The sequence below is a fragment of the Lathyrus oleraceus genome, chromosome 5 (assembly GCF_024323335.1).
Source record: "Lathyrus oleraceus cultivar Zhongwan6 chromosome 5, CAAS_Psat_ZW6_1.0, whole genome shotgun sequence".
Taxonomy (NCBI): Eukaryota; Viridiplantae; Streptophyta; class Magnoliopsida; order Fabales; family Fabaceae; genus Lathyrus; species Lathyrus oleraceus.
In genome coordinates, this window is record NC_066583.1 from 204,406,484 (window position 1) to 204,432,369 (window position 25,886).

Consider the following 25,886-nt stretch of genomic DNA (forward strand, 5'->3'; position numbering starts at 1 on the left):
TGGCACAAACATGACCGAGCTAGATGCCGGCATGGAAGCGAAAGTAGGCACAAAACCTTTGGGCACAAAGTTGGGCGGCATTCCCCATGGGAATCCGGAAGGCATGACAGGCGCAAAGTGAGCAGCAGTGGTAGGAATGGTAGAGGTAGCAACTTCTGAAATGACAGTCCTCTAAGGAGGAGGAGGAGTTGCAGGCGTTGGAGAAGATTGGCTCTGAGCGGCTAACACTGACTCCATCAAGGCAGTCATACGGCAAATCTCGTCCTTCAAGTCTCTGTTTTCAAGCTCTAGTTGTTCCATGATTCTTGAGTGATTGGCGAAGGTATTGTATCGATGAGTCAGCTTGGCTGAAGCACGGAAGAAATACCAATAAGACATCTGGCGAAAGAGAAACCTGCTATGAAAATGATCCATGAAATGAAATGCTTGATTGTTTTTTTTATTTTCAAGGAACTTACTATTTGGTTTGTAAATATATAAATAATAACAATTACACAATTGGATTGACCATAAAATCTCTCTTATTTATATAATTGGAAGGATTACACTGAGTACAATTTTAGAAACCAAAAGTACAAAAATACAAGAGGAAAGGAGACTAGTCATCCTAAGGATCCCTAACAACAACATTAGAAGATCTGTCTGCAGGCGCGTACTTCCTTCGGATGCGTCGAATCTCTGACTCAAAGGAAGTCTTCATCTGAGTCTTCTCAAGGACAAGCTGATCAACAATCTTCTTCCAAGCGACAGAAGGTTGAGGCATACTAGAGGAAGATGAAACCTCTAGTTCTCTCTGTCTCTTTGTTACTCGGTCTTCAAGAAGCTCGATAAGTGCATCTTTGTCCTTAGACTCAAGCTGCGACTCCCCATGCTTTCTGCTCAAAGCATGGAATCGCTCTTCCCACATATCCTTCTCTTGCTTCATCTTGGAGAGTCCGTCTTCCAACTCCTTTACATCTTGGTTAGGGAGAGTTAACGGATCAACCACAACCATAGACATAGGTCTCTCACAAGCATAAGGCATCTTCAATTCCAAAGCTCTCTTCTTCACCCAAAGAGTGTAAGTTTCCATAACTACACAATTGCACGGACCAAGCTCGAATCTTCCTTTCCTATGCACACAATGCCAAGCATGTATCATCTTCTGCTTCAAATGTTGGGGATCTTTACCCTCTTGATAGAAATGACCTTCTAACAAAATGTTATTAGGTTTTTCTCTCAAGGAGAACCCAAGTTGACGACGAGCCAAAGCAGGATTGTAGTTGATTCCTCCTTGTATACCAATGAGAGGCACATTAGAGAATTCACCACAATAATCTCGAAGCTACTTAATGAAGAATCATACTAAACTGTATCATCATTAGTGAGAGACATAAGTCTCTGAGACCACCTTAGACATTATTTGGTCTCCACAAAAGCGGGCGTCTGAGGCAAGTGTGAAATAAACCACTTGTACAGAAATGGAATGCAACATACAATAGTACCACCACCTTTAGAATTCCTTAGATGCAAAGAGAAATATGTATCACCCAACAAAGTGGGAACATGATTACCAATCAAGAAAATTCTAATGGCGCTAACATCAACAAAATCGTCAATGTTAGGGAACAAAGTTAATACATAGGTGAGCAACACAAAGATGGTTTCAAAAGCATCCATACTACTGGCTTGAGCAAAGGTAGTAGCTTCCTTGATGAGGAACCCAAAAGTCAATCCAAACAATCCTCCTTTCTTCACCCAATGAGCCTCTATCTCAGACTTCTTCAAGTGAAGAGCTTCAACTATAATATGAGATATGGGAATCTCTTCCAATCCACTAAAAGGCACTTTGCTATAAACAGGTATTCCCATGATATGGGCATACTCCTCTAACATAGGCACAAGCTGATAATTAGGAAAAGTGAAGCAACGGTAGAGAGGGTCATAGAACTGAACCAACACACTCAATAGTCCTTCAACCATATTAGTAGATAAGATGGACAAAAGCTTCCCATGACATTGCTTGAAGTCCAAGGGATCTATTATAAAGTATGATAGCTTCCTTAACTCTTTCAAATCCAGACATCTGAAACTGTACTTGTTAGTGTTCCTTTGTCCACAATCCATGGTCTGAAAATATTTGCAAATAAGACCTCAGTTCCTTGAAATTTTCATGTGATGAATGTTATGATGCGCATGAATGCATGAATGCAACAACCACAAATAAGGGATCACATATAAGGCAAACAAACAAAGGTCAAGGGATGAACCAAGTCATTGTCAAGACCAATCATCCATTTTGGTGGATTATGGTTTTCACCTTATCAACACCCAAGTTCCATTGATATTGACAAGACTTAATTGGATCAACCAAGAATCGAGGGTTTGTTATGAGTCACGAGCATGGAGTTTGGGTAAGAACCATCCCAGAGGAGTGAACTAAGGATAAAAACTTGTAGATCATGTCCTAAAAAGTTCCTAGAGTCTTGATTCCATATATCAGATATTACAGGTTAGGATGACTGACTCATCAACCCATAATATTCTCAAGAGAAACTTGTCTGAGTGTAGTATTGCTTAACAACTATTATCAAGTCAACACTTGAACAGTCTCCGCACTACGTCCTAAATAGGACAAGAGGGGTTAAATGTTCTACAGTCCTCAGCTTCTCAGACCCCGAATCAGAGATAGTAATGCGTAACCACAAATGACTTGTGTGACATTCCTAACTTCAAAAGGGTCTCCACTGAGTAGATAGGTCTCAAGCCAACTTGTTAAGGGCTACTCCACACAAGTCGAACATGACTATACCATTATCCTATCTTAATTGCACTCAAGTTTGGATTAGAACTTATCTCATACTCAGAGATCACCAAGCACAACAAGCAGATTATATCACACAAACAAATATACATACATCAAATATACAATTATATACACACAACAAAGTATGCTAAACCCACTAGAGACTACTCCCCAGCAGAGTCGCCACTTAATTTCTGTAGCGGTAAATTCATGACCATCAAGCTATGGATAAGCTATACGTCGATTAAACCAGAATCGCCACCGTACTTTTATTGTTTCAAACGGAAAAGGGAAAAGTACGAACAAAACCCAAAAATAAGAATTTTTCAAATCAAAACTAATAAAATGCCAGAGATTACAGGTAAGGGGGTTGGTTACACATAGGGAATGTGTTAGCACCCAAAGTTTCCTAGGTACTCCTAGGGAGCCCTTTCTTGTGTGCATATGTGTTTTGGTATAAAATTATGTTTGCAATAAGTGGAGTGGATGGATGAGAAAAGAATTCGTTAATTGTAATTTTGTGTTTGACAAGACCTTCAGACTGTGCCTACGTACCAACATAAAAATGAGGGATAAAAACCTCGTAGTTCGTGGTATCAATTTCAAAGTGAGTTTGTTGCTTTAAACAAAATTTTAAGTTTAACAAAGGCACGAGATGCCTAAAAAAGGTTTGGATGAGTGTTAATTCTTTTTTGCTTTTGAAATTTTAAGTCAAGTATAGTTAAGTTCTTTTACAAGTTTGATTAAGAAAAGAGTTTAAAAAATGCAATGGCATAAAGCCAAAGTTTCTAATTTGCAATATAGTCTAAGTTTTAGAAATCACAAACAAAGAAGATTTTAAAAGGAGGGAGAGATTTGAAATTAAAGAAGTGGGGAGGAGATGAAGAGACTAATCCTAAGCATAAAAGTTGGCATTGGCCAAGTTCTTTGCATAGGGAGTGTTGCCTAATTCTAAGTCCAATGTTTCAGATCAAATCCAACAGTCCACACAAAATGTCTTTTAACGTTTTTGTTCTTATTATGTACATTAAGGTCAAAAGACTACAAAAACAAAACAAGTATATACAAACACAATATATTCACAAAGTATGGCTCAAGTGAGCAAAGTGAAAAAGGCATTAAAGTAAACAAATTGAATGGTATGAATAATGGAAAATGAATAAAGACTTAAAATTAAATTGCATAAAAGTAAATGGCCTGAAATTAAATGTTAGTTATTAGTTGATTAGAAGTTAGTATTGCTTTTGCTTTGGTTTTGTTTAAGTCATTCTTTGGAAAACACTCAACCCACTTATCACAAGCATGGATCCTTGAACCAAGACATCTTCCAAGGAAAGGAAAAAAGGCCAAGTTTCCATACAATGCCATGAAAGAGGGGAGACTTACAATCTCACTTACTAGAATGCTATGCCTTTTTGTGTCACAAATTTAGCACTATGTTAAAAAATCGTAATTTGAATTATGTAGAAGTCACAACTATTTGAGGTCGGGCAATAGAAATTTTAGTGTTAATGCATGTTAGAGACATGGTGTTAACACAAGTCAAACTCAACAAGTCAAATTTAGAAGCTCAACACAACTTATTTTGCAATAAAACAATTAAAATCAATTAAATAATGCATTAAATTAAATTATGGTTTGTCAAATTCCTAAAACCTCATCAAAACAAGGTCAAAGGACCTTGGAGAAAAATTTTCACAATTTTTGGAAACTTAAAACTATTTTTAAACCATTATAAATATTCACAAAATCAATTAAATCATGAAAAATATTAATAATGATCCAAAAATTAATTTTAATTCAGAAAATGAAAGAGGAATTTATTTAATTTTTTTTGGTGAAACTCATATTTTTTGGATCAATATTAAAATTAATATGAATTAATGAAAATAGAACAAATAAAATGAAAATCAAATAATCATAAAAAACGTGGACCACTTGATCTCCCTCATTAATTGAGGTGGCAGATCAAGTGGTCACAAGCGTGCAATCCACAATGGTATTTAGTCAGCGCGCCACAACTATGGTAATTCAAACCAGCGCGTGAGATTATTTCATTTCAAAAGGATCACATGGTTATGAGCCTGCCAACTCACCCCCGGAGCTACAGGTCCGGTCTCCTTCTCCGATGAGCTTCACCGGAGTGGTTCAGTCACAACCATCACCAATATTAAAAAGAAGGACATGATTCTAAAGTAAAAATGGCATTGAGTTCGAATCTGGCCTCAATTCATCCTAACTCCAAGTATATTGTGAGATACGAAGAGTTAAAATTCGAGGTGCACGATCTGAGTTGCTTCGATTTGATATTAAAGCAACTCAATCTTGTTTCCTACATTGGTAGGACTTCAGACAACCAAAGATCCAAGAGAATTATGGAGAATTGAGTGAGAATCGAAGAGATGAAATTTTCTGGAAAATACCTTCAAGTAGGTCTGGATTCAACTGTTCTTTCTCTTGCTTGTGCTTGATCATGTTCTGAATGCTTGAAGGAGTAGATTAGAATGATCAAAAGGCTTTGGATCCCTGGATATTTGAATCTCAAAACAGAGATTCAAACTCAATTTCCAATGGAAGTTCTCAGGTTTATCCTCTCAAATGGAAGGGTTTGAAGGTGTGGATTCAAAGCTGGCGTGCATGGTCCTCATTTCTAATGCATAGAGCCTCTATTTATAGCCAATTCAATTGATATTTGCACACTTGAATATGGAATCCAAAAATAGCAATGTGTAATGCATGGATGCATGGGCATGTACAGGCCCATGAAATCATGTCATTTGGTCCATGATTGAATACACACAAGTGTCAGATCATGTTGGAATGCTAGGCAAAGGTGTATGGAAGTTTCAAGTTCAATCTTGCCAAATGATGATCCAATGTTCAAGGCATGTGCATCCCATTCAAATCTTGTCCAAAATGGATGAAATTAGAGTTTTTGGAAAGGTTAGATCAAGCGGAAAAACTTTCATGTTGGACACTTTTTCATTTGAAGCATGTATCATGATGAATTTTAAGGTGGAAGTTGGGAAAATCAAACATGTCAAAACACTTTCTAAGTGTCAAGCCATATTTTCACTTATTCCACCTTGGCTAACTTTTTATGTGAGCTTTAAATGAGAAAGGTTCCTTCATCAAAGTTATATCTCTCTCAAAGTAATTCAAAATAGTAACAAATTTGACCTCATTTGGATTTAATATGAAGTAGTTATGCATTTTTGAAGTTGAGGAAAATCACTTGTTCAATGGCATTGGTCTAAAATGACCTATAATCTATCCTCATATCACATGCTCATAAAAGTTGAATTAGCTCTTCCTCCAAACATAACGATTTAAGTAGGAATACTGAATTTGATTGTGAAACTTGTAAATATTTCATCTCATAAAAATTGAGAAAGTTATGGCCTTGGGAAGTTGACCTCCAAATTAGGGTTTAGACAAAATGACCTATAATCTTTCATCATAAAAAATGACTTTACAAGCAAAACTAGCTCTAGACCTCAACATTAAAGTTGTTTAGAATGTCATTTAGAGTAACGTTTCTCTTGTAATAATTTTCATATGACAAAAGTTGTAGGAGATAGGGTCTAGGGGACCCAAGATTTGATCAGATGAACTCCTTTGGTCAACCACCATGAACCAACTTGCTAGCTTGCAATTATCTTGAATTTTGGGACTCATGGAGGATCATATATTTATAAGATATCGAAATTTGAAGTATACCTTTAAGTATTTGATCAAATGTTGAAGAAGCTTGTTGAAGAAGTTACACAAGATACCCAGATGGACTAGTGTTTCCAAGGCAAACCAACTCCAAACTCTTGATGATTTCCTGATCAAAATAACATGTGAAGATCATGAGGATTCATATATGATGTTTAGATCCATAGTAAACCAATCTTGACTGAGCTCCTTGCACTGAGGGTCTTAAACCCTATATGTGAGCTTGATAGATCAAAAGTGAGCACATGCCCTACCTACAAAAGAGTTAGTTTATACAAAGACATATTTTTGGTTTTTTGGTTAATAAATAATGATAAAGTAAAAAGTATGATACAATCACATGATGCTTGGTGATCTCTCCCAATGCAAACCCAATGGATGAGGGGTAAGGAGGATGCCAAGGTGTGATCCCAATGCTAATGCATATGATGAGATAGCATGAGGGATCTTAGGGTCAAAATTGGGGTCTTACAGCCACCAGTCTTGCCTTATGTTTTTGTTCGCATATTAGTTTTCTTTAAATTTTAAGGCTCACTTGTAACCTATGGTCTTTCTATGTGGTGGTAATGATGTATGAACCAAAGTTCCATTCTTGATAAGTGAATCATATTCAACTTTCATGGCTTTAAACCACTCATGTTGAGCAAGAGCTTATTTTTACAGTGGTAGGCTTAGAGTGAACTAGAAAGGATTTTAGTTTATACTTCTATGTCTTGGTCTTGGTGAGCATAAGATGTTTATTAATCAAAGGTGGGCCTTTAGTAGTTTGGGTATGAAATGATGGTGAAATTTACTTAATGGAGTTGGTCATGTTGGTTAGAGTACAAGGAAGTTACTCAATGTATTATGGTGCCTTGGAATGTAAGTTATCTATAGGCTCATATGACTTAGAGTTTGATGTAGGTATGATAGTGTCACCCTAATTTTTAACCCTAAGATCCCACATACAATTTTCATCCTTGCATATAAACAAGATCACATCTTGGTCATCTCCCTCCCATCTTTGGGGCTTGCGTCTTTCATGGATCATCAAGCACCTATTTATTATTGTTTTACCTTTTGTGTTTATATGTTCATTTATTATCTAACCATTAACCAAAATAGCAAAAATATGTTTTGTTTTCTTTAAGTTTATTGTGTATGCTAGGGCTTTTCAGTCAAGAGCATCAAGCATGGCTCCTCAGCTAGGGTTTGTTTTGATTCCTTAGTAAAGTGTGGTCAACCATTGGTTCTAAAGGGGTTTATCTCTAAAAAAATGATCTCTAAGGTTCTCAAGCACCTTTCAATCTCATTTGGATCAAGAGCATCTCAAAGTCGTGTGGCTTACTTCTCAAGAAAAGTCAAAGGTTCATGTGTTTATTTCCATGCCTTCTTCAACAAGTTACCTCAAACTTTGAGAAATTTAATCAAGATACATTCAAGTACACCTTATTTTGAGTTTATATGATCATCCATGTACCTTGAAATGCAATAAAGTTCCAAGTACCAAGTTTATTCCAAGAGGTTTAACCAAAAAGTTAACATTTGAAGTCTAAGTTCCAAGGATCATAACTCCTTCAATTCTCAACATTTTTGAATGTTTATTTTTGAATATGACTCTTCTCAATATCCTATCTAACTTCTTTTTACATGAAAAGAGCCAATTGCGCTTGGAGGATCATCCAAAGTTTGAGACATTATAGGTCCTTTGTGGCCTTAGTGAAATTTGACTTATTTTCAAGTGAATTTTTCTCAAATTTCAAGGTTTCTAACTTCTCCAATTTTTAAAATTTGAGGCTTATTATTTTTGAACAATATCATTTATGATGCACTCTACAAGTTTCTTCAAAAACCAAAGTCAAAAAATGCTTGGAAGGCCATGGAATTCATTGAGACATTACATGTAATTTTCAACCATTTGGGACTTAGAATTTTCTAAGTTACATGATCAGCTTTTTTGTGCCAACTTCAACATGTCATAACTTTGTGCTCAAGCATCCAAATGAAACCTTTATTGGAATATTGTAATCTTTGTTATGATGTCAAGATATTACAAAAAGAATGGGATTAAAAAGCCTCCTAAGCAAGATTCCACGTTAAGTTGAACATGGTGACTTGAAACTGAAGAAATCACCAAGGTTCGAATTTGAACTTCACTAATTCTCAATTACAAGCCAAATTAGCACGTGTTTTGGACATAAACATCTTTAATCAAGTCTCCAGAAGTTAATTGACCCTTGAAATGAATGATTTGGTTGAGTTTTGATGGATTACAGGTCACAATTTCCACACATTCTGATCAAATTTGTTTTGCACGAATTAAGCTTGATTCCACACGTATTTGGATCCAAACATATTCCTTATAAATATGGGAAGCTATTGCATTCATTTCTAAGCTTTTGAGATCCAAGAAGTCTCTGCTTCACTCTGAATTTTTTTTAGAAAATTAAACTATCGTGTTTTGAATTCCATTTTGTTTCAATCCAATTTATTGATTCCATTAGCATTTTCGGTCTTCTCTGAATATTTTACAAAAATTCCCAAGCTCCTAGACCTTCTAAAGTGCTCTAACCAGATCGAGCTTCATCATCTTCTGATCACCATTTGGACAAGGTAGTTCTGAGCATCATTTGAACTCAAACAAGTTACCACAATGTAGTCTTTCACTCTTTGATGTTTTCCCCTAACTTATCTGGTGTTGATTAATCGTGTTCATCATTTAATTTTATTTTTCGTGGCTTTCTTTCTTCTGAAACTTCTCTGAAATTCCCCATGCTCACTTAAGATAAATGAATTTAGAGCATAAGGTTGAATTCGCGATGAGGAGGCGATCACGTTGGTGGTGGTCTCGTGTTTTGAATTTACCAAACGATGAAACTCCGATGAGGGACCACCAGGGAAGACTACCGGAGTTTATCTCAGGTCATCTAAGTTTGGAGACACGCTGGACATTTGAAATATTTTTATTGGTCCAATTTGAATTAGATCTCGTGTTTTATTTTGGCTAATTTCCATTGTGCATCCCTGCCTTGTGATAGTTGGATCTACCACATCAATTAATGAAGTCATATCCAACGCTCCGTGTTTTTTATGATTTTATTTCTTTTTCTTTTTTCATTTTTAATTACATTTTCTTTTAAAATTCATAAAAAAATCATTTTACATCCAAAAAATACCAAAATAATTTTAAAATTCTCTTTTATTTGCCTTCATCTGATTTTTATTTTTCAACATTTTATTTCCTTGATTTTCTATTTTCCTTGAATTTTCTATTTTCTCGTTTGTTTTAATTTTTTTTAAAATACTTTTTTGCACTTTAAAATTCTGAGAAATTTATTATATGCTTCTTATTTTATTTCCAACCTTCCATAATTTTCTTGGCCATTTATTTGGTGTTTTGAAGGACTTTATGGATGTTCTCTTTTATTTTCCTTTTAAAATTTATTTAAAAAAATGTTTTTTATGCATTTTATTTTATTTTATTGCATTTTATATTAGTTTGACCTTTGTTGACTTCTGTAGGCCTTAGGTCCTGGTTGTTTTGATCATAAGTCTCATCAAACTCAATGGATCTTGGGTGTTGATTTGGTGAAAACCCTAATCCATCAAAATGGATGATTGACTTTGATGATGACTTGATCAAACCTTTGATCCAATTTGGGTTTGATCTCTCTTGTCCTCTTCTTCTTCATCTCTTTCTTTTCCTCTTGATCAATTGGATATTTTGTGTTCATATTGTTCATAATGTGTGGATTGGTGCTTGATGAACTTTCATCATTTCAAATCTACCTCTTAATTGATCATGGATCATTTAAGGTACTTTGCGTTGATGCATAAGTTTGTCCTAAGTGTGAAGTAAAGACTCTTCATCCAATTTATTTTCATGAAGACAAAGTGCAATTAAAATGATCATATCAAAAGTATGCAAAAAATTTCAAGTGCTTTTAATCAAATCGAGTACTCAATATTGAATATGTGTGAAAACTAGCATCAAAGCATTCAAGACTTATTTTGAAGACTAGCATTGGTCTTAAGTTTTTAAGGTACAAGCATGTAATATATATTGATAACTTAGTGCTCAAAATTACTCCAAATATTCATTGCATGCATGATCCATTATGTCTCACATGTCTTTGTGGCTATACTATTTTTCTAAACATTTTTTCAAAAATCAATTCAAGAAATCGATTACCCCTTTTCCAGTAATCAATTTCCACTTCGTGTCCTGCCATTCTGTGTTTTCCGAAACTTAATTTTTAGGCCAAGAAATTGATTACCCCCTTTTGGGAAATCGATTTCCCTCACGAAATTTTGAATATTTCAGTAGCAACACTTCAGTGAAATCGATTACCCTATTTTAAGAAATCGATTTCTGCTAAAGCAGTACCTGTTTCAAATCTGTTTTGTGAACTGAACATTTTCCAAATATCATCCTTTAACTATTGCATCTCTTCATTCAATCACATTCATTCATAGAGGTGTCAAGGTGATATATATATATTCCTATTTTTAGAAATCAAAAGTCACCTCTTCCGCTGCAATTTGAAGTCTTATACACAATCATTTTCAAACAAGTGTTTTGATCATTGAACTTTCATTAAGAATTTTTATAAATTGGTCACATATATCAGTCCAAAAATTCATCTCATATTCATTAAACACTTGAGAACTAATACATCCTTATAAATTGCTTGTTTGAAAGAGAAGATCAGTCATAGTGATTGATATATTGTGATATACTTTCTTTACTTAATATTTTCCAGAATTGGTTGTAAACACCTTGTTGTCCAAGATTGTTCGAAGAAAGAGATTTGAGTTTGAGAGGATTGTTCTCATATCAACTTGGTGAATCACAAGAGGTTGTTCTTGGTTATTGGATATGTCTTGTACAAGTCATAACGAATACTAAAATCTCTTTCATGTTGAAAGGGGACTAGATGTACCTTTGGATTGTGAAGGGAACTAAGATACATCCTTGTGTTCTTTATTTTTCTTCATTTTATTACTTTCTAAAGTCATCACCAAACCAGAAAAATAAGAACAAAACTTGTCTCTAAAACCGGAATTTTTAATTAGTCCTAATTCACCCCCCCATCTTAGGCGCACTCCGAACTTACAATTGGTATCATAGTAGGTTATAACTAACCTACTCCTAAAAGATCCATGACTTCTGCAAACTCAAATCCTGTTTTTAGAGACGATGGCAGCAATAACAAGCCCCCACTATTTTGTGGAGAATATTTCAATTTTTAGAAAACACGAATGAAGGTAAAGTCTCAAGGAAACGATGTTTGGAAAGTTGTCCTAGAAGGTCCTTTCGTTCCTTCTTCGGTTGTTAATGGCATTGGCATTCATAAGCCCGAAGCATCATGGAATGAAGATGATGAGAAAAGGGTTCTTTATGACAAGAAATAAATAAATCTTATTCAAGGTGATCTTGGAATGGACGAGTTCTTCCATATTTCAAAATGTACAACGACAAAAGAAATTTGGGATACTTTGGTCGAGACACATGAAGGAACCACAGAAGTTAAAAGCGTTATGTCAAGAATATGAATTATTCTAAATGTAGCTCGGAGAATCAACTCTCAACTTGCAGAAAAGATTTGTGCATTTGATGAATCAATTGAAAACGCTCGGTAATACTTTAACTAATGATGAACTTAATCTTAAAGTACTCAGATCTTTAACTAGGGAATGGCAACCGAAAGTGACGGTGATATCCGAAAAGATAAATCTATCAACGATGACATTCACAACATTGTTTAGTAAACTCCAAGAATATGATACAAAATTTGGTAGACTTGAAAAGCATGAGAATATATACAAGAAATCAAAAATCATTGCCTTAAAAGTTGATTTCAAAGAAGTTGAAAAAGAAGACAATCCGGAGGAGGAAGAGAACTTCATGCTTCTTGTAAAAAGGTTAGGTAAATATTTTGGTACTAACGAAAGTTCTAACTTTGCAAGAAATAAGAAATGTTTTAACAAGAAGGAAGCATCTATGTCTACTTAAAACATCACTTGCTATCAATGTGGAAAGCAAGGACATATAAAGACGGATTGTCCAAAACTCTCATAGAAAAGTAGTTTCAACAAAAGAAAGGATTCAAAATCTAAAAGAGCCTACATTGCATTGGAAGATAATGAAGTGAGTTCATCTTCCGATTCCAAAAGCGAAGGATGTGTTAATCTTGCATTGATGGCTTCACACTATTCTGATGATGAAGAAGAAAAGGTTAGTAATGGAACATCCTCTCATAATGATTCTCAAGGTGCTATTGATGAACTTCTAAATGAATGTAAGATTTTTTATAAAATGGTGTAAACTCAAAATAAAAAAATCTTATCTCTTGAAGAAAATATTGACACTGTGAAAAAGAATTTTGAAATAGAAAAACAACTTTCTTGAAAAGGAAAAACAAAATCTTACATGCAAAAATTGTGATTCACTTACTTTCCAAATTGTTAAATTAAAAAGAGTTCTTGAAAGATATGAAAAAGGATAAGTTGGATTGAAAAATGTTCTTTGCCAACAAAGATATTTAAATCATAAAAGTGTTCTTGGTTATTCTAAGTTCAATAAACCAAGTAATAATAAAACTATCTTTGTTAAGGAAATTGACCAATCCAATAAGTAAAAAGAGAATAAAGCACAAAAAGTTCATCAACATCCTAAGAAGAGATTTCCTAAAAAGAAATCATATGTTCCTAGGTATAAAAGTACTTTTGTGCCTACGGTAAGACCCCAATTTTGACCCTAAGATCCCTCATGTTATTCTCATCATATGCATTAACATTGGGATCACACCTTGGCATCCTCCTTACCCCTCATTCATTGGGTTTGCATTGGGAGAGATCACCAATCATGTTTGATTGTATCATACTTCATTTTTCTTTATTTACTAACCAAAATACCAAAAATATGTCAATGAGGAGTTTATTGTTTTTGTAGGTAGTATACATGCTCACATATGCTCTATCAAGCTCATATCTAGGGCTTGAGACCCTCATGCAAGGATCTCAATCAAGAAATGTTTCACTATGGCTCTAAGTGTCATATATGAATCCCCATGATCTTCACATGTTGTTTTGATCAAGAAATCATCAAGAGTTTGAAGCTTGTTTGCCTTGGAAGCCCTAATTCATCTAGGTATCTTATGTGACTTCTTCAACAAGTTTCTTCACCAATTGATCAAATATTTCAAGGGATACTTTACATTACATCATCTTATGCATATATGATCCTCCATGAGTCCCAAAAGTCAAGATAATATCAAGCTAGCAAGTTGGTTCATGGTGGTTGACCAGAGGAATTCAACTGGTCAAAACTAGGGTTCCCTAGACCCTATCTCCTACAATTGTTATCATATGAAAATTATTCCAAGATAAAAGTTACTCTAAATGACATTCCAAACAACTTTAATGTTAAGGTCAAGAGATAGTTTTTCTTGGAAAGTCATTTTTTATGGTGAAAGATTATAGGTCATTTTGTCTAAACCATAATTTGGAGGTCAACTTCCCAAGACCATAACTTGCTCAATTTTTATGATATGAAAGCCATTCAACTTTCATGATCAAATTATAGATGTCTACTTCAACTTTAATGTTTGGAGGAAGTGCAAATTCAACTTTCAAGTACAAGTGATAAGAGGAAACATTATAGGTCATTTTGGGCCAATACCATTGAACAAGTGATTTTCCTCAACTTCTAAAATGCATAACTCCTTTATTACAAATCCAAATAAGGTCAAATGTGTGACCAGATTGAAGGTATTTGAAATAGCTACAACTTTGATGAAGGAACTGTTCTCATTTGAAACACATAGAAAAAGTTATTCAAGGTGGAAGAAGTGAACATATGGCTTGGTACTTAGAATTTTTTTTGATATGTTTGATTTTCCAACCTTCCACCTCAAAATTAATCATGATCCGCGATTCAAATGAAAAAGTGTTCAACATGAAAGTTGTTCCTCTTGATCTAACCGTTCCAAAAAGTACAAAATCATCTCATTTGGACAAAGTATGAATGACTTGCGCATGGCTTAAAGTTGAAGGACCATTTGGATAATTTGAAGTTCCACTTTTCATACACGAGTGCATGGCTTGTCAACATGATTTCAGCATTGCTTACATACAATTTTGGACCTAAGTGCATTATTTGATGGGCCTATCACACGGCCATGCAAGCATGCAAGTGAGATTTTCAACTTTGGCCAAAAATGGAAGTGTGCAATTATCAATCTCCTTGGCTATAAATACAAGCTCTCTTGCTCAGAATTAAGGACCCTGGCGCGCAAGCTTTGATTCAGCAACCCTAAACCTTCACCATTAAAGGATAAGCTTGAAGATTTTATTTGAAAATCGAGTTTGAATCTCCTACTATTTTTGAGATTGAAACTCCAAGAGTCCATTCATTTCCTTGATTCATTTCCATTCTATCAAGCATCTGAAGCAAGGCCAAGCATAATTGAGAGCAAGATCGTGCCAATCTGAAGCTGCATGGAATGTGATTTTCAGAATTTTTGATCTCTTCGATTCTCACTCAATTCTCCACTATTCTTGTCGATTTTTGGTTGTCTGAAGTCCTACCAATGTAGGCAAGAAGATTTAGTCGCTTTGAGGTCAAATCGAAGCAACTCAGATCATGATCCTCAAAATTGAACTCCATGTATCTTTCTATATACTTGGAGTTAGACAAAATTGAGGCCAAATTCGAGCTCCTGAGCATTTTTTTCTTTAAATTCTTGTTCTCCTTTTTCATTTTGGTGATGGTTGAAGGTGGACCAGTCCGGTGAGGTCCACTGGAAAAGAAGATCGGAGCTCTGGCTCTGGAAATGTGTTGGCGTGTCTCTGAACCACATGATCCATTCATTTTGTTTTAATCTTAGGTGTTGGTTTTGATTACTACATGTGCAGCGCTGTTGACTCAAGACCACATGGAACGCACGCTAGAGACCATCTGATCTGCCACTTCAATTAATGAGGGAGATCAGATGGTCCACGTATTTTTGTAATTTTTTATTTTCTTTTTAATGGCTTTATTTTTATTAATTCATATTAATTTTAATATTGATCCAAAAAATATGGGATTTTCACTAAAAAATTTCAAATATTTTTCTCTTTCATTTTTTGAATTAAAATTATTTTTTGGATCAATATTAATATTTTTTATGATTTAATTGTTTTCGTGCATATTGTAGCAGTAAATTCATGATCATCAAACAATGGATAAGCTAGTCGTCAACAAAACCAGAGTCTCCATCGCGCTTTTATTATTTGCAAGGGAAAAGGGAAAAGTACAAACAAAACCCAAAAAGATAAGAAGTTTTCAAATCAAAACTAATAAAATGTCAGAGATTACAGGTAAGGGGGTTAGTTACATGGAGGGAAGGTGTTAGCACCCAAAGTGTCCTAGGTACTCCTAGGGAGCCCTTTTTTGTGTGCATATGTGTTTTGGTATAAAATGATGTTTTCAATAAATAGGCTGTGGGGATGAGAAAAGAATTCATTAATTATGTTTTTGTGTTTGACAAGACCTTCGGACTTGTGCCTACGTACCAACATAAAATGAGGGATCAAAACCTCGTAGTTCGTGGTAACAATTTCAAAGTGAGTGCATTACTTTTAACAAAAGTTTAAGTTTAACAAAGGCACAAAAAGCCTAAAAAGGTTTGAATGAATGTTAGTTCTTTTTGTCTTTTGAAGATCTTAAGTCAAGTATAATTCAGTTTATTTACAAGTTTATTTAAGAAAAGAAGTTTGAAAATGCAATGGCATAAGGCCAAAGTTACTAATTTGCAATATGGTCTAGGTTTAGAAAACAAACACAAATAAAGAAGGTTTTAAAAAAAAGGGAGAGAGATTTTGAAATTAAAGAAGTGGGGAGGAGATGAAGAGACTAATCCTAAGCACAAAATTAAAAGTTGAGAGTTGAAAAGATCTGACCGATGGGCTGCAATCCAATAGAAAAGAATGTCATGTAGAAACCCATATTCCCCTTGGACTTTAGAATCAAGCAACAAACAATACACGGATAGCAAGTTGAAGAGAAAGGCCTCCAATAAAGATAGCCACATCCAAGCTTAGCAACTCCATGACTTTCTTCAAAATTCCCCATGTATCAGATGACTTCAAAGCTGGCATTAGACACAGGTTAAAAATAACAACTTCACTATGATCATGTAGTAGATAAACTCAAATGGGTTTTCAATATTGTATCAGATGAATGTTCACTTCACGAGAACTTGTTTTCATAAAATTTGGCATTGGCCAAGTCCTTTGCATACGGAGTGTTGCCTAAATTCTAAGTCCAATAGTCTCAGATCAAACCAACAGTCCACACAAGATGTTTTTTTAGGGTTTTTGTTCTTATTATGTCCATTAAGGTCAAAAGACAAAACAAACAAACAAATATATTCAAACACAAAATATCACAAAATATGGTCCAAATGGACAAAGTGAAAATGACATTAAAGTAAACAACTTGAATGGTATGAATAATGGCAAATGAATAAAGCTTAAAAATTAAAGTGCATTAAAAGTAAATGACTTGAAATTAAATGTTAGTTGTTAGTGAATTAGAAGTTAGTATTGCTTTTGCTTTTCTTTTGTTTAAGTCATTCTTTGGAGAACACTCAACCCACTTATCACAAGCATGGATCCTTGAACCAAGACATCTTCCAAAGGAAGGAAAAAAGGCCAAGTTTCCACATAATACCATGAAAAATGGGAGACTTACAATCTCACTAACTAGAATGCTATGCCTTTTTGTGTCAAAACATTTAGCGCTATGTTAAGCAATCGTAATTGGACTTATGTAGAAGTCACAACTATTTGAGGTCGGGCAACATAATTTAGGTGTTAATGCATGTTAGAGACATAGTATAATGGATTATGCTCATGAAACATACCACACACAAAAAGAATATACAAAGTGGGGGCCTAATCTCATCCATACTTATGTTGATTTTGCAATCAACTAGCCTTAGGATATAGAGATATTATGGGTCCATGACATGAATGGATAAAGAAGAGGAATGAGATGAAGAGGGATGGGGGAATGGATCAAACACAAATTGGTCAAAGGAGAACTTTTACCATGTTAAGATCATTCATTCATTTTGGGAGATGGAATGTGCATTCCATCAATCCCCTAAACCTAATGATCTTAACCTAGCAAAGTCAAATCAACCTTGACCAAGGCCCAACAACACAAGTCAAACTCACAAAGTCAAATAAAATGGCTCCACACAAATAATTTTGCATTTAAACAATTAAAAATAATAAAAATATGCATTAAATTAAATTATGGTTGGTTAATATCATAGGTCAAACAAGGTCAAAGGACCTTGGAGAAAAAATTCATAATTTTTGGAAACTTAAAAGTATTTTTAAATAATTAAAAATATTCACAAAATCAATTGAATCATGAAAAATATTAATAATGATCCGAAAAATAATTTTAATTCAGAAAATGAAAGAGGATTTTATTTAATTTTTTTTGGAGAAACTCTCATAATTTTTGGATCAATATTAAACTTAATATGAATTAATGAAAATAAAAGAAATAAAATGAAAATCAATTAAATCAGAAAAACGTGGACCACTTGATCTCCCTCGTTAATTGAGGTGGCAAATCAAGTGGTCTGAAACGCGCGTTCCACCAAACACACGAGTCAGCGCGCTATACCAATGGTAATCACAAAGAGCGCTCAGGATTAAAACATTTTGAAATGATCAAACGGCTCAGAACGTGTCCAGCACATCGCCGGAGCAAACCACCGGTCATCTTCTCCGATGACCCTGGTCGGACTGGTTCTCTTATCACCATCACATAAATGAAAAAAGAGGACATGATCTTAAAGAAAAAATGGCGTAGATCACAAATGTGACCTCAATTCAACCTAAATCCAAGTATATTGAGAGATACATGGAGTTGAATTTTGAGGTAAATGAACTAAGTTACTTCGATTTGACCTCAAAGCAACTCAATCTTCTTGCCTACATTGGTAGGAATTCAAACAACCAAGGATCCAAGAGAATTTATGAGAATTGAGAGAGAATCGAAGAGAAGAAAAATCTGGAAAAATACCTTCAATATTATGCGGAACTTGATCTCTCTTGCTTCAATTCGTGTTTGATCTTGCTTATAGAGCTTGTAGAAGTAGATTAGGAATGGTACAAGGCTTTGGATCCTGGAGTTTTTGAATCTCCAAACAGTGAGATTCAAACTCAAATTTTAAGTGAAATTTCTCAGGTTTTCCTTTCTATTGTGAGGGTTTCAAATTTGGGAGGCAAAGCCTGCACGCAAGGGTCCTCAAAACTGATGCAATTGACCTCTATTTATAGCAAATGCAAGTGATATTTGCACCTTTGAAAATTCTTCCAAATTTGGCAATGTGGAATGCACGCTTGAATGGGCATGTACATGCCCATGAAGCAACTCAATTAGGTCCAAATGCAAGTGAGACTGAGTCTGAATGAGAATTGTGATGCAAGGCAAAAGTGTATTAAGGTTTGAAGAATGATTCTTGCCAACTGATACAGCCATGTTCAGGCCACGCGCAGACCCCTGAAACCTTGTCCAAAAAAGAAGAATTTAGACTCTTTGGAAAGGTTAGATCAAGAGTAACAACTCTTATGTTGAACACTTTTCCATTTGGAGCTTGTATCATGAAGAATTTTGAGGTGGAAGTTTGGAAATTTCAACATGTTAAAATATTTTCTAAGTGTTAAGCCATATGTTCAATTATTCCACCTTGGCTAACTTTTTATGTGAGCTTCAAATGAGAACTGTGTCTTCATCAAAGTTGTAGCTCTTTCAAAAACCTTCAAAATTGTCACATATTTGACCTCATTTGGATTTGGGATGAATGAGTTATGCATTTTTTAAGTTGAGGAAAATCACTTGTTCAATGGTATTGGTCCAAAATGACCTATAATGTATCCTCAGATCACATGCTCATAAAAGTTGATTTAGCTCTTCCTCCAGACATAAAAGTTGAAGTAGACACCTTGAATTGGATTGTGCAACTTGTAAATCTTTCATCTTATAAAAATTGAGCAAGTTATGGCATTGGGAAGTTGACTTTGAAATTAAGGTTTAGACAAAATGACTTATAATCTTTCAACATAAAAAATGACTTTTCAAGAAAAACTAGATCTATACCTCAACATGAAAGTTGTTTCGAATGTCATTTAGAGTAGCTTTTCTCTTGGAATCATTTTCATATGATGAATATTATAGGAGATAGGGTCTATGGGAACCCAGTTTTGATCAGATGAATTCCTCTGGTCAACCACCATCAACCACCTTGCTAACTTGCAATTTTATTCACTTTTTGGACTCATGGGAGATCATATATGCATAAGATGATGAATTTTTAAGTGTCCCTTGGAGTATTTGATCAATTGGTGAAGAAGCTTGTTGAAGAAGTTACTCAAGATACCCAGATAAACTAGGGTTTCCAAGGCAAACCAATTCCAAACTCTTAAAGAATGCTTGATAAAAATAATATGTAAATATGATGGGGACTCATATATGATGCCTAGAGCCATTGTGGATCATTCCTTGGTTGAGCTCTTAGCAATGAGGGTCTTAAACCCTAGATGTGAACTTGATGGATCAAAGGTGATCATGTGCCCTCCCTACAAAAGAGTTAGACAAATACAAAGACATAGTTTTGGTATTTTGGTTAGTGAGTGATAAAATACAAAGTATGATATAATCACATGGTTCTTGGTGATCTCTCCCAAAACAAACCCAATGAATAAAAGGGGTAAGGAGGATGCCAAGGTATAATCCCAATGCTAATGTAGATGATGAGGATAGCATGAGGGATCTTAGGGTCAAAATTAGGGTCTTACAGCTGCCCCTATTTAAGGACATTATAAATGAGGAGGTGAAGGTTAAAATCTTCGTATCGACTCAGTAGAATGGGCTTAAATAACAACAATAGAAACAAAGTTTGGTCCCTAAGAGAGCTCATGATGCATATGATATGAATGCTAAAATAAACTCTTTGTGGGGAAATATTGCCACAAAGAAATCAGGGAGACCGAAAGTCCGCAGGAGGGTAATGCACTCCATAAGGAAAACTCATCGGGGAGACAGAGATTCTGGGGGATAAAGGATTATACGTAGGCCAGACTACTACTTAAAAGCTGTTGGGGGAATAGAGGAATTCCATGAAAATGGAAAGACTCAGCCGGGGAAACGAAGGAACATCTGCAGAGGAATAGGTAAATTAGAATAAAACTGAGATACTCGAATCATGCAAGTATGATGAACTATGCTCATGAAACATGCCATACGCAAAAAGAATATGCAAAATGGTGGACCTAATTTCATCCATACTTATGTTGATTTTGCAATCAACTAATCTCATCCCCTTCTTTATGACATTGATGGATAAAGAAGGGGAATGAGATGAAGAGGGAGGGGGGATAGATTCAACACAAATTGGTCAAAGGAGGACTTTTTTCCAAATTAAGATCATTCGTTCATTTTGGGAGATGGGATGTACATTCCATCAATCCCCTAAATCCAATTATCTTAACCAAGCAAAGTCAAATCAACCTTGACCAAGGCCCAACAACACAAGTCAAACTCACAAAGTCAATTAAAATGGCTCTACACAATTTATTTGGCATTTAAACAATTAAAATCCGTTAAATAATGCATTAAATTAAATTATGGTTGGTCCATTTCCTAAAACCTCATCCAAACACCAAAAATATAGCCATGAGATTTATCTTAGGTCAAATAAGGTCAAAAGACCTTGGAGAAAATTTTTCATAATTTTTGGAAACTTAAAAGTATTTTTAAACAATTAAAAATATTCACAAAATCAATTAAATCATGAAAAATATTAATAAATCCAAAAAATAATTTTAATTTAGAAAATGAAAGAGGATTTTATATAAAAAAAATTGGTGAAACTCTCATATTTTTTGGATAAATATTAAATTTAATATGAATTAATGAAAATGAAACAAATAAAATGAAAATCAATTAATCTGAAAAAATGTGGACCACTTGATCTCCCTCATTAATTGAAGTGGCAGATCAAGTGGATCAAAAAACGCGTTCCATCGTGCACTCGAGTCAGCGCGCCACACAGCTGGTATTCAAAAGGAACACTCATGATTAAAACAAAATAACTTGATTCTGTGGCTCAAAACCTATCCAGCTCATCGCCGAAGCAAACCATCGGTCGTCTTCTCAGGCGACCTTGGTCGAACTGGTTCTCTCATCACCATCACAAAACTGAAAAAAAGGACATGATCTTAAAGTAAAAATGGCACTGATCACGAATATGGCCTCAATTCATCCTAGCTCCAAGTATATTGAGAGATACGTGGAGTTGAAATTTGAGGTACATGAACTGAGTTTCTTCGATTTGACCTCAAAGCAACTCAATCTTCTTGCCTACATTGGTAGGACTTCAGACAACCAAGGATCCAAGAGAATTGATGAGAATTGAGAGAGAATCTAAGAGAAAAAAATATGGAAAATACCTTCAATGCTGTGCAAAACTCGATCTCTCTTGCTTCAATTCTTGCTTGATCTCACTCAGAAAGCTTGCAAGAGTGGCTTAGGATTGAAACAAAGCTTTGAATCCCTGGTGTTTTTAATCTCCAAACAGTGAGATTCAAACTCAATTTTTAAAAGAAAATTCTCAGGTTTTCCTTTCAATTATGAGGGTTTGAAGTGTAGAGGCAAAGCCGGCGCGCAAGGGTCTATAATTCTGATGCAATGGACTCTTATTTATAGCTGAAGCAAGTGATATTTGCACCTTTCAAAGTTGTTTCCAAATTTGGCAAATGAGTGATGCATGTTTGCATGGGCGTGTACAGGCCCATGAAGCTACTCAATTAAGTCCATAATCAAATGTAATTGAGTCTGAAAGTGAATTGCAATGCTAGGTAAAAGTGTGCAGTTGCTTGAAGTTGATTCTTGCCAAATGATGATGCCATGTTCAAGCCATGCACGAACCACTCAAAACTTGTTCAAAATGGATGAATTTGGACTTTTTTGAAATTTTAGATCAAGAGGAACAATTCTTATGTTGAACACTTTTCCATTTGAAGCTTGTATCATGATGAATTTTGAGGTGGAAGTTTGGAAATTTTAACATATAAAAAAAAATTCTAAGTGTCAAGCCATATGTTCACTTATTCCACCTTGGCTAACTTTTTATGTGAGCTTCAAATGAGAAAAAGTGTCTTCATCAAAGTTGTATATCTTTCAAAATCCTCCAACATGGTTAGAAATTTGACCTCATTTGAATTTGGGAGGAATGAGTTATGCATTTTTGAAGTTGAGGAAAATCATTTGTTCAATGGTATTGGTCCAAAATGACCTATAATGTATCCTTATATCACATGCTCATAAAAGTTGAATTAGCTCTTCCTCCAAACATAAAAGTTTAATTAGACACCTTTAATTTGATCTTGAAACTTGTAAATCTTTCGTCTCACAAAAATTGAGCAAGTTATGGCCTTGGGAAGTTGACCTCCAAATTAGGGTTTAGACAAAATGACCTATAATCTTTCAACATAAAAAATGACTATCCAAGAAAAACCAGCTCTAGACCTCAACATGAAAGTTGTTTGGAATGTCATTTAGAGTAATTTTGATCTTGTAATCATTTTCATATGATGCAAATTGTAAGATATAGGGTCTAGGGGACCCCAGTTTTGATCAGATGAATTCCTCTGGTCAACCACCATCAACCATCTTGCAAACTTGCAATTGTCTTGACTTTTTGGATTCATGGGAGATCATATATGCATAAGATAATGATATTTGAAGTGTCCCTTGAAATATTTGATCAATTGTTGAAGAAGTCACACAAGATACCAAGATGAACTAGGGTTTCCAAGGCAAACCATTTCCAAACTCTTAAAGAATTTTTTATCAAAAAAACATGCAGAGATCATGGGGACTCATATATTATGCCTAGAACCATTGTGGATCATTTCTTGGTTGAGCTCTTAGCAATGAGGGTTTTAAACCCTATATATGTGCTTGATAGATCAAAGGTGATCAAGTGCCCTACCTACAAAAGAGTTAGACAAATGCAAAGACATATTTTGGTATTTTTGGTTAGTAAAGATGATAAAATACAAAGTATGATACAATCACATAGTGCTTGGTGATCTTTCCCAAAACAAACCCAATGAATGAGGGGTAAGGAGGATGCCAAGGTATGATCCCAATGATAATGCATATGATGAGATAGCATGAGGGATCTTAGGGTCAAAATTTGGGGTCTTACACATATAGAAACCCAAATTCCCTTGGACTTTAGAATCAAGCAAAATTAATACACAAATAGTAAGATGAAGAGTAAGGCATCAAATAAAGATAGCCACATCCAAGCTTAGCAACTTCATGATCTTCTTCATAATTTCCCATGCATCAGATGAATTCAGAGATAGGCACTAGGCACATGTTCAAAGTAACAGTTTCAATCATACCATGCGGCAGATGAACTTAGAGGGGATCATAATACTTGCTTCAGATGAAAATCAAATCACAAGCACTTGGTTCCATGAAAGTTTGCATTGTCCAAGTCCTTTTGCATAGGGTATATTGCCTAATTCTAAGTCTAAAGTCTCAGAGGAAACCAACAGTCCACACAAAATGTCTTTTAGGGTTTTTGTTGTTATTATGTACATTAAGGTCAAAAGACCACAAACACAAACAAGTATATACAAACACAATATAATCACAAGATATGGCTCAAATGAGCGAAGTGAAAATAGAATTAAAGTAAACAAGTTAAATGGTATGAATAATGACAAATGAAGAAAGGCTCAAAATTAAAGTGCATAAAAGTAAATGGCTTGAAATTAAATTTTAGTTGTTAGTTGATTAGAGGTTAGTATTGCTTTTGCTTTTGTTTTGTTTAAGTCATTCTTTGGAGAACACTCCACCCACTTGTCACAAGCATGAATCCTTGAACCAAGACATCTTCCAAAGGAAGGAAAAAAGGCCAAGTTTCCACACAATACCAAAAAAGAGGGGAAACTTACAATCTCACTTACTAGAATGCTATGCCTTTTGTGTCAACAATTTAGCGCTATGTTAAGCAATCGTAATTGGACTTATGTAGAAGTGACAACTATTTGAGGTTGGGAAATAGAAATTTTAGCGTTAATGCATGTTAGATACATGGTATTATGAACCATGCTCCTAAAACATACCACACTCAAAAAGAAAATGCAAAAGGATGGACCTAATCTCATCCACACTCATGTTGATTTTACAATCAACTAGCCTTAGGATATGGAGACATCATAGGTCCATGAAATGAATGAGAAGAGAATGGGATCAAGATGAAGAGGGAGGGGAAATGGAATCAACACAAATTGGTCAAAGGAGAACTTTTATCAAATTAAAATCATTCATTCATTTTGGGAGATGAAATGTACATTTCATCAATCCCCTAAATCCAATGATTTTAACTCAACAAAGTCAAATCAACCTTGACCAAGGCCCAACAACACAAGTCAAACTCAACAAGTCAAAATTTGAAGCTCAACACAATTTATTTTGCAATTAAATAATTAAAATCAATTAAGTAATGCATTAAATTAAATTATGGTTTCTCAAATTTGTTGGTTCTAAGTGTTGGCAGCAATTTTGATAAAAGAAAGAGTGTTCACAAGATGTTATGTGTGATGTCTTAACATAAGATATCATGTGTACCTGCTGGAGTTCAAGAACATGATCATGCAGGATTGTTCCAGAATGTCATACACAAGGTCATGGCTTCTGATAATGTGTTCCTGCTGGAGTTGAAATGGAAAACATAATTATGCAGGATTGTATCAGGATGTCATACACGATGTCATGACATCTGATGTTTTGTACCTGCTGGAAATTATAAAAGGAATTATGGAATTATGCAGGATTGTTCCAGGATGTCAGACCCGATGTCATGACATCCTGTACACAGAACATTCAGTGTGAATGTCTGGTGTTTTGTGATTGCACAATTAATGGCAATCTATGTATGATTGAAGATCTGATTTGCAGGCGCATTCAATCATTGATTACAACCTGATTTACTTATTTTCCAAGGAGATCTAACCAGCTGTCATGAGAAGATTTAATTGGAAAATAGATTTAGGGTTTTCAAGATGTCCAAGCCCAACTGAGAGCTTCTATAAAAAGGGACTTGGAAAACCTGTTTTAACAACACAACCAATATTGAGCGAAATATAGAGAGAGAGCTAGGGTTTGTGTCTTGTTTAGTCGTAAGACTTGTAAGCCATTCAAGTCATCCTTTGATGATTGAATTGGTCTGATTTGTGGTTGTAATTTGTCACTCTAAAGCTGTTAAGCAAGAGTGTGTGTCTACTTGATCAAAGTTGTGAAGCAAGATTA

At 34.8% G+C, this 25,886-nt stretch overlaps 1 protein-coding gene across 1 annotated transcript in view; it reads left to right on the forward strand.

Moving 5' to 3' along the window:
- Positions 1-12,686: 12,686 nt before the first annotated feature.
- LOC127079733 (eukaryotic translation initiation factor 4 gamma-like) overlaps positions 12,687-25,886 on the forward strand; it is a 29,612-nt gene continuing 16,412 nt past the window's right edge. Inside the window, exon 1 of the mRNA XM_051020108.1 lies at positions 12,687-12,786. Coding sequence (XP_050876065.1) covers positions 12,687-12,786 — 100 coding nt within the window. The remainder of the gene's footprint in view (positions 12,787-25,886) is intronic.